The sequence below is a fragment of the Phaseolus vulgaris genome, chromosome 2 (assembly GCF_051622355.1).
Source record: "Phaseolus vulgaris cultivar YP4 chromosome 2, ASM5162235v1, whole genome shotgun sequence".
NCBI lineage: Eukaryota > Viridiplantae > Streptophyta > Magnoliopsida > Fabales > Fabaceae > Phaseolus > Phaseolus vulgaris.
Window position 1 is genome coordinate 41,997,992 of NC_143499.1, and position 10,671 is coordinate 42,008,662.

Sequence of the window (10,671 nt, forward strand, 5' to 3'; positions counted from 1 at the left end):
TTAAACCATCTTATTTGTTATTTGTAAGTTAAATTTTCTTTTGCTTATATTTTTCGCTTTATATATACCTTCTTTGTTTTGATTTTGATAACTTGAAATGATACACATATATTCTTTGTGTTTGTTCTCTTTTTTTTTTTCTTCTCTCTTTATTCTTTATCTGCTGTCATGAAGAATTTCATGTACTATATTATTTTTTACTTTATGCAATAACAAAAATCATAATCTGAAACATAAAAACTGTGGCCTAAAATTTAAACAATGGTTTGGCCACAGTTTTCTAGTCGTAAAGTATGCAATTGTGAACATAACTCCAAGATAATTGTTTTTTTCTGGCCACATACTTTAAATTAGTAGAATAAGACGACCTTTTTTCACTGATTGTCTTTTAATGGTATATATATTCTTTGTCGTAACATAAAAAAATAGATATATTCTTTGTTTTGTTCTCTTTTTTTTCTATCTCTTTCTTTTTACTCTCTAGGTTGTTCTCTTTTTATTCTTCACGTGTTCGCTTATTGTCATGGAGAATTCCATATGAATTCTTCCAATTGTCTCTTGAGAAGATGTACTGCGTATCATGTTTTTATAATTAAGAATGAATAGCATCATTGAGATTTAATACGTATAAGGGTTTAGGTATACATCGATAGACCCAACCCAAATGTTACATTCTGCATACAAGAGCAAGAAGCTCTGTAATACATCTTCATATAACAACGAAAACTTTGACCCAGTTCTTGTGCCTGATATGTCGCTATTATATTCTTATAACTATGTTAATGAACATGATTTGCTCTGTCAGGTTTGTTAATTTAGATTAAATACTGACAACATGTTTGAGATTAAATTATATATTAAGACATTACGCTATTTGTTGTAAACTTAGGAGCTAATGGCCAATTCTTACCCATATATAGGAACTGCAGTTATGTAAATAATTTAGAAAAAACATACCAATTGTATTTTTTCATCGATTGTGGAACCTGCGTGTAGAGTTCCCATTTTGTTATATGATTCTTCGTATTCTCACTTCACCAAGTTTCTTCCCCTTATCGCTCTCCCTCACAATCTTCTCCTACCTTATCATAGCTCGGTTTGCAAATCCAAATCAACCAACCCTAAATCTCAATCCCAATCAATTTCCTCCACTTTCATTCAATTGAACTTCGATTATGGCAAGCCAGGCCGTGTATTCGGTGTGGGCGATTCCACCGGAGGACGTGGCCGCCAGATTCGCCAACCTCATGACCGCCCTCCGATCCGACTTCGGCGGGCCCCACTTCCAACCCCACATCACACTCGTCGGAGCCATCAAACTCACCGCCGACGACGCCCTCGCCAAGCTCCGATCAGCCTCCCAAGCCCTCAAGCCCTTCCACGTCACCGTGGACCGCGTCGCCGCCGGCACCTTCTTCTACCAGTGCGTCTATCTCCTCCTCCGCCCCGACCCTCACCTCCTCGAAGCCAGCGCCCACTCCTGCACGCACTTCGGATACGCCAGCTCCACCCGTAACTCTTCCTTTCACTCTCCTATTAGAGAAAGAAACTTCGTAATTTGAAATATTGATGATTCGATTCCTGTTTCTGCAGCTTACATGCCGCACTTGAGTCTTCTCTACGGAGATTTGAGCGATGAGGAGAAGCGAAAGGCTCAAGAGAGGGCTAGTGCCATCGACCACACTCTCGCTGGGTTGACCTTTCAGGTATCTCGTATTGCCCTGTACAAAACCGACACTGAAGACAAAACGCTCAAATCTTGGGAGAAAATTGCTGAATGCACTCTCACTCCAAATTAGCTTCTCAACTTCAATGCCAGTACTACTTCTTGTTTCTTCATTTCCGTTTTATTCTCTCGTTCTTATGCTTTTTGCTTTGCAATTTCCATATTCCATACATAATAACGAAGGCACTGATACTTCAAATATTTCTCCTATGCAGCAATGTAAAAATTTAAAATAACAACTAAAAATGTGTTTGCTGTCTATTTTTTTGTGGCCCATGATTGTGAAGCCTTTAATCTGCAGAAGTTTTGCCGTGGCAACATCATTCATCCTTCTTCAAAAGATTGTTTTTTCACATGATTCCTCTAGGCAACTATTACATTTTGTTGTAACATGAGAAAATGTTTGGAAGTTGGAATGGAACACAATCTTTTATGTTCTATTTTCAACATAGTCTTCTTATTGGGCACATTCATGTAAGTCTCTTCAAATATATGCATCTCATTTGGCATTTGGTTGTTCTCATTCTCAAACTATTGAGACCCAAGTTAAAGTACGCTACCCAAGAGCCTTAATATAAGTAATACTAGGTCTCTCTTTAGGTACTGCTGGATACACCAATGTGTATTCCGGAGAGTATCACTCTCCTCAAAATACTCCAAGGGCAGGACTAATATAAGAGAAAAAAATGTTTCCACGAGATCTTTTTGTCTGAAGAAAAAACTATTAAACCTGTATTGTATTAAAATTCTCTTTTAAAGGTTTCAGTATGAATTAGATGAAGAGGAAGTCGCCGAGGAACAACAGTGAGAGAGCAGTTGCAGTGATGTTTGATGAGGGTAAAGCTCCGTATGTGGTTCAATGGTTTATGATTCATGGCTTTATTTTAGAACACTAATTTATCAGTTAATTCCTAACACGGTCTTATCAGTCCATTATACCCAGCTTGTCATGAATAAGTTATGTGCAGTAGTTCTTATGGACGAGTCAAAGCACAAAACAGAGTAAAGCTATTTTCAAAATATCCCATTGGACATATTCTCCCATTCATGCTTCTGTTTTGTTTATGCATGTTTCAGGTTCTGAATAGAATCGATCTTCTTGAAAGTATAAACTAATTTGACTTATTAAACAATTCTATAACTTTTTTCCTTTTTTATTTTATGATAAAAAATAATCCTATTTTGTAACACTCCGAAGATACATATACCTATTACAATATACATATTCCTATACAAGTTTAGAATTTTTCAAAATATTTTTATTACAAGATTATGACTTATAGAAGTATAAATATTAACAATATAAGGTTCAAAATTACATCATAAGCCCTCCCGAGTCTCTTGACACCTGTATGATCATATGCTTGTATCCACAGTATAGTCATCGCAGTAGTTCACAACAAAACAAGAAAAGCAAGGATAAACTAATAAAAAGAAATTCCATAACATATTTAATTCATGCAAAAAGAACTAATCAAACTAATCATTTCTAAACATTTCTTTAAATGTTGTCATAAAATTTCAATACCAATTCCATCATTCATATAGACCACTCATGAATATATTTTCAATTACAATCATTGGATTTCATTTCAATCCCAATGACTACACATGAATCCATCATCTTCCGGAAGACTCATTAAGTATGCCCCTACCAGAGACTAACATCTGACCTAGAGATTATCAGCGAATCCAAAAGAAAGGACCAGGATAAGTTCAAACATTCAATATCGAGTGATCTTTAGACTAACATCTGGCCTCACTAAGATTGATGACTAAATCATAGAAAAAAATAGAGAATAAAGGATCTTTAGAGTAAAAAATGAACTTATCTGGTTTGAAAATCTGATTTGGGTAGAAATGTATCCCGACTCTTCAGCTACAACATGAAGTGATCAGATTTTGGAATAAATGATATATAAGAGAGAAAATGAAGAGAGAAGGGAGAAAAGAGAAAGGGAGAGAGAAAAATAGGGTTGTGGTTTTTTTTTTCTTATATCATTCTTACATCTTTTGCCCAATTAATTTAAATATCAACAAAGTGTTCAAAACTCAATTCGTGAGTTGTGTGGTATGGCACTGTACTTGAATTTAGGGTTTGCAATACGGGGCGGGCCATACTAGATGATCCACAGTCCGCTATCAAAAAGTGTGCTTAGGTTCGACCCGCATAACTCGTAATCCGCACGACCTAATAGTTGGGTGGGGCGGAATAATTATTTTATTTTTTTGTAAAAAAAAATCATATCTCATTCATTCATTATTGCAATATGACATATTTTATTTTATTTTTAAAAAATTGAATTTAATGTACTAAAAAAATGAATGTTTTATTTTGATCATCTAAAAAAGTTAGTATTAAGAGGGATATTAAATTTAGTGTTAAGTAAAGTCTTATATTTAAAATTTGTTAATAAAAAAAATATAAAGAAGAGATTTTAATATGATAGTTAAAAAAATTAGTCATCTTCATTAAAATATTTTGTAGAAAACTTTGATAAGATACTCTTATACATTTACCTACATATATAGAAAAAATAGATGCAAAGTAAAAATTTAGTTATTTTTAATCAAGCATTTTAACAACATTTGTACTTGAATTTATATTTTTATCTTAATTGAATGAATTGAAACATGATAAAGTTATAATTTTTTCAGTAATAGAAATAAGTTTTTTTTTTATAATTAATGAAATTTTAATTTTTGAAAAAAATATTTTTCTTATGCGGGCTGGCCTGCAGGCTCGCTTTATGTGGGACGAGCCAATGAAATAAGTCTGCACTCTTTGCACAGAGTGGATTAACCTGATTCACATTTTGCAAGTCAAATGCGGGACAAGTCTATGCGAAGTGGATAAGTGAAATAAGTTCGCACTCCTTGCACGAGACGAACCAATCCAACCCATATTTTGCAGGTCAAACGCAGGACGAACTTATACCGAACGAATAAGTTTTTCATAACGTATTTATGTTATTTTTATCGAGCACACCTTTTTATGTAGAGATTTATATAAATACTTTTTAAATCGCATTCTTTTAGTATAAAAATTACTTTTGATTTACTTTTCTTCTTAAAGATATTTTCAACATAAAAGAATAGATAAATCAAGTGCTTCCATATTCTTAAATAAAGAATTAAAACATATAATAAGTCTTGATACTTATTACACAGAATATGTTGCTAAACAAGAACATGCAAAAGTTGTTCCCTAGAGAAACAAGACGCAACAACATACTATACATACAAGCATGAAACAAATTTTATTTTTACTTAATGTGATTAATTAATATTTATTTGCAATAATCAAAATTTCAAATATTATTTATTGAGGTTGGATCTACCAATTTTTCTCATTTTTATGTTGTAAAAGAATTATTAGTTTTCAACTTAAAATATACCATAATCTTCTAAAAGAGGTATGAATGTTTACAAGATAAGTATAAAATGAACATCAAAGCATCATAACAAAGAGATTGAAAATAAACATATTTATGACCTTAGATGGTTGATGGTCTCTAGTAGCTGCATATAGTTATCCTCGTGTTTGATTGATCCCATAAATAGGATGTACTCATCATTTCAAGAAATCTCCATGAACTTAGATGGTTGTGATGGAGACATGGAATAAAGAATAGATTTTTTGTTCTTCTTCCCATAGAAACTAGAAGCAAAAACACTCTTCAAGTGCAGGTAGACAAGTTATAGAAGGTTGACCATTTTCAATAGTGAAACCAATTAAAATTTAACCACATATGACAAGAATTTTCAATAGTAAAGCAAATTAAATTTGTTTGGTCTTGATATGTACCATATCCTCTTCTTTGGAAGGCAACTCCATAATTGAATTATCTAAAATTGTTGTGTTTTCCTTGGTTAAAATTTTCCCATCCTCCTACCCTAAAATTCTCTTCACCTTAAACTTTAAAATTTCTTCTTCCTTGTTGGTTATTAAAATTATCACAACTTCTTCCTCCTGCATTTTGCAATAATGTTGAGATTCCCTTGACTATTTAATCTTTCTTCATCTACTTTTTCTGTCATTTCTAGGATTTTGTTTACGCGATTTTCAATGCTTTCTTGCAAATCTGTTACAATTATGGTTTTTGTGTCATAAAACTTAATTATTGTAGTCACCGGATAATCAAATTTCATTAACATCGTTCCAAGAAATTTCTCCAATACTTTATGAGCAAGAATATTTTTCCATACACCTTTATGATATTTACCAAATTCGTAATGCGTAAAAAAATAAGCAAAAGCACCAAAATGGGAGATATTACAACTTTAATTTTTGAGTTTTCTACTCATAAAACTTCAAATATTCCTCTACTATTTCTTTGGCAGTTTTGGCATATTTTCATTTTGCAAAAACTGAGTAATCTACTCATTGGTGAATATATGATATTATGAACTTTCGGACGTATGACCATCGAAATTTGTTCTTATAGTTAAAATTTCAGTTTGTAAGTTTTGAATCTATTACAAAATAAAATAGAGATGAATAAAAGAGTAAACCATATTACGAAATGGACTTTAAGGTTAACTCAACTCCATAAAACTAATTCATGAAATTGAGATTTGCATTCACATATATAATGAAATGTCTTTATTTATAATGAAATGTCCTTATTTCTAGTTGATATGGGATTTCCAACAGAATCGAATCATATTATATTATAGAATTAAATATATATTTTTGTCTGTATTATAACATCAAAATAATTTCAATTTTTTTTTCCAAACTTTAGATTATTCATATTTTGCAAATGATTGATTTATATATAAAATTTGTTGAATTTGAAGTTCATTTTCATTAATCCACTAAAACTAGTTACAGTAATCATCAATGTATAACTAAAACTTAATTTTTGAAAAAAACTAATAATTATTTCATATATAAATTCATTTCAATCATTTGTATACTATAAGTATTTAAACGGTATAAATTTTGAGAAAAAAAAATAATTTTATCTTATTCTACAAGGATAAAAACATATTTCCTATATTATATTATAATTAGTGTTCATCTCTCTCTAATATGGCATACTTTTTTTGACACAGTTAGAACATTTTTGTTCTATCAGCTACTCAAATATTCTTTCTGACTCACTACTACCAAATCCTCTTTAATTATGGCACTATCAAATTAGTTAAAAGTAATAACCACACACGCACGTGGAAGGGAGAGGAAGAGAACTCTTAAATGTTAGAATAATTGATAAATTTAAGCAATAAAACAATAAAAACTTAATCAATCAGGCAAGAAAATAAAATGGCAGTTTCCAATCCTTTTGACCATAGTCATGTCAGTATATAATATGAATGAAAGTTACAGTGACTACTCCAGTAGCTCAAATTTAGGCAAACATTAAACGAACTTGATTTATTTTTTTAAACGACAAAAAAGTAATTAAAACCCACATTTATCCAAATTTAAACTCTTAAAATTGAAAAGCAAAATTCTATATTGATGACACAGACCTAAAACAAGAAAGTTGGAAAAGGGAAAAATAAGAGGGAGGAAACAAATAATTAAATAGATACCAACTTAAATACTATATCAGTACAGTTTTCCAATTAAAAAGAGTATTTGATACGGTTTGAACGCTTCCAGTTTTAGTTAGAAGATCACAGAAGTAGCAATTACTAAGATAAAGAAAAGTGCAGATTGGATTAGTGGTAGTATAATAAAGTAGTAGTTAATTAATTTGAGCTTATGAAGTATAATTGCAATGGTGATTTGTGGGTGTTGATGGAGCATGTGCTTGGTATTATGAATGCTATATATGTCTAACATGTGTTGGCAATAGGAGGTGGATAGGTGTTGTGTGGCAGAATGAGTGATGAAGCAGAATCCATGAATAGACGAATCTGTACCCACTAGACAATTTCACTTGCTATGTCCAATCAACTCAAATATGTGAGAGTTGAGTTGCATGCCTAGTTGGGGCATGGATGGTAAACTCAGCTTGAGATAAGCTATTCTGAAACCATGCACCAAAAAGGAATTCACTCAACAACCTATCATCAAATCAACTATTGTTAGACATCACTCAATTTCTCTTTATTCTTCCATTCAATAAAACTAATTACTACAATCCATCCTAGTTTTATATATATATACACCACTTAAATACTTTAATATGAATTTTTCTTCTTAACTAAATTATTATTGGAATGATAAAGTAGGTCAGGCCTAGTAAGCCGATCTGTCAAACCATTATCATTTAGATAGAAAAGTCAAATTTTTGAACTCGTGATTCAATTCGTCTAATCCGATAGGACCATAGGCGAAGCAAGCTAGTCTATCAGTCTACTCTTCTTTATTTTTTACACACCAAAATAATTAATTATTATTTGACTAAATTAGAAATCATTTTATAAACAAGTTATTGGTATTTGAGCTAGTTTATATTATTAATAAAAATTTATTAAATAATTTCTAAATTGATATCTAACCATTAACTACCAAGGTTTTAACTACTTACTACTTTTTATTTAAATTAGTCTTTATTAGTCTTTTAGAGACTAATTTATAATTTAAGATATATATTATTAGCTAAAACTTTGGTAGTTAATTTAGATACCAATTTAGAAACCATTTTATAAATTTTTATTAACAATAGAAACCACTTAGATACAAATACTTTTTTAATCTCTAAAATAATATCTAATTTAATCAATATAGTGACTAATTATTTTTTGTCTCCTAAATTTGGTTGTTATTTAATAATTTTCTTGTAGTGTATATAAAACTCTATTTACATTAATTTCTTTATACATCATTGTATTGTTGATATTTACTTTATTTTGTTAGACATTAAATCTTCTTTGATTAGTTATCAAAGTTTAATTCAATTTTATTGCTTTTTCTTATATTTTTATTGTTTAAATAGTGATATTAATGATTATAATCAAGTAAGTAGATAAAAAAAACTAAAAAAATTTGAAAAGTGGTGGATCCGCCAAACTATCTTATGACAAGCGAGTTACTAATTTTATTAACAATATTTTTTTAAAATTTAAGATTTAAAGATAGTTTTTTATGACTAAAATGTTTTCTTTCGTGAACAAATAAATATTAAAAAAAATGATTTGAATGAATTTATTATTATATATATTAAGATATATTCTAATAAGCTTTGAATCCATGTTAGAAAAAGAAGTTTTAAGTCTAATTAAAACTCATGTAAAATTAGCAACTCACTTGCATATTATAATTAGCTGAGATCTTTATATACTAATTTGATTACATCTTTAAGTTGATTTAAAAATATGGATAATGACAGTGATTGATTTATAATAAAAATGAAGCATGTTAAGAAGAGAAAAGTAAAATATAATAAAGAAGGGTGCCCTACATTGCATGCCAGCAAAGAAAGAAGCACACTAGGAGATGAGCTGTCACATGCCTTTGAATGCATTGAGGTACAATAAAAACGTGACAGTGACAAAAAATGTCCTGAATTATAAGTAATACAATTCCAACATCAAACCAACATATTAATTAAGGAGAGGTTAATGACATTGATTGAAGATATAGAAAACCTTCAAAAGGACTAAAATGAATAAAACTTTGTTGTATTGTCAGTTTGTTACAAAAGTTAATACAACAATACTCCCAAGAATGAGAATTCTTTGACGCACTTCTATGTAGCTGTAGCTTGCCCTAAATGGAAAATTACCAACATCATGCATTAAATATCTCCAACTTCAACCAATTTTTTACTTCCAACAGGAACACTCCTATTAATTACTTCTTTTATTTATTTTCTAATTATTCAATGCACCCTATTTTTAAAATTTTACTTAATTATATTTCTCATATGAATTTTTTAAAAACAAGATATAAAATAAAACGATTTTTTGTAATTAAAGTAAAATAAAAAACATGCAACAAAGTTCTAAACGACACTGATTCCTTTTGCCAAATGAAAACTGCGTATCTGTTTGTTACTTAGAGTACAATTATTCTATGCTGACTTGCGTTACTGTTTGCAAGTAGTTGTTTGTTTCTGTTTTTTAAAACTATTGTAACATTGTAACTTTATAATTTTTTTTATTTGACTAGCATTTTGTTAAGGCATAAAAAACCATATATTTACTTATTGTAATTTTAATTCTGGAAAAAGTTTCAAAATTTAGTTTATTTCTTAATCATCATGCTATTAATGTAAACTATTTATCAATTTTATTAATAATTAATTAATTGAACTTCTATATATATATTAATCAACAATAAAATGATATATTCATATGGACCACTTAAGGATGATCAAACTCATATACAAATAAATCAAGTACACTTTAACAATATAAAATTTTCCAGACATCTATTCTAAGTATAATCCTGACAACATCTTTTATCAATAAAGACAGACAAACGGATTAAGATACCAATCAAAAATGAAAAACAAACAGAAAATAATTTAGAAGTAATCCAAGATCAATATGAAAAAACCGATCTTATATTAAGATGAATAAGAAATTTTGCAACAATCACAATTGCAACATGAAGAGTTTTGAGTCATTTTTGTTCAATTTTTTTCCTATAAAAATCACAACAATTTAAAACCTCACACAAATATGTAAACGGAGAAATTAAAAGAGTTTCCACTGACTGTTTCACTGAATCACTGAATCATATCACGAAATATCTCTTATGCTATGTTTTTGAAACTTCGCTCCACGTCCCTTTCACCCCATTAATAATCGCTTCCACCACACCCTCTCTCTCATGCCCTACTTCCCTCACTCGTGAATCGGGTTTTTAAAAGTGAAAAATATTGTTAACAAAGTTAAGTTAATTTGATTCACCACAAGTGATTCAATGAATTAGAAAAACAAAAGTGAATAGAACATATATATATATATATATATATATATATATATATATATATATATATATATATATATATATATATACAGATGCAGATGAGATTGTA

At 29.7% G+C, this 10,671-nt stretch overlaps 1 protein-coding gene across 2 annotated transcripts; it reads left to right on the plus strand.

The window, feature by feature from the left end:
* The first annotated feature begins 876 nt into the window (after positions 1 to 876).
* On the plus strand, positions 877 to 2,235 carry LOC137812182 (cyclic phosphodiesterase). Of its 2 annotated transcripts, XM_068614097.2 has the most exons (3): positions 877 to 1,512; positions 1,594 to 1,818; positions 1,942 to 2,235. In XM_068614097.2, the coding sequence occupies exons 1-2, from the start codon at positions 1,176 to 1,178 to the stop codon at positions 1,797 to 1,799; spliced, it is 543 nt and encodes a 180-aa protein (XP_068470198.1). In that variant the 5' UTR covers positions 877 to 1,175; the 3' UTR covers positions 1,800 to 1,818; positions 1,942 to 2,235. The 2 variants fall into 2 exon arrangements, with proteins under 2 accessions (XP_068470198.1, XP_068470197.1); XM_068614096.2 differs by having other exon boundaries at positions 1,594 to 2,235.
* Positions 2,236 to 10,671: the final 8,436 nt, after the last annotated feature.

Excerpts from the sequence above, each read along its gene's own strand:
- LOC137812182 (XM_068614096.2), top strand. The coding sequence starts at position 1,176 with ATGGCAAGCCAGGCCGTGTATTCGGTGTGGGCGATTCCACCGGAGGAC. Across the intron at positions 1,513-1,593 it reads CGGATACGCCAGCTCCACCC|CTTACATGCCGCACTTGAGT; the intron begins GTAACTCTTCCT and ends CTGTTTCTGCAG.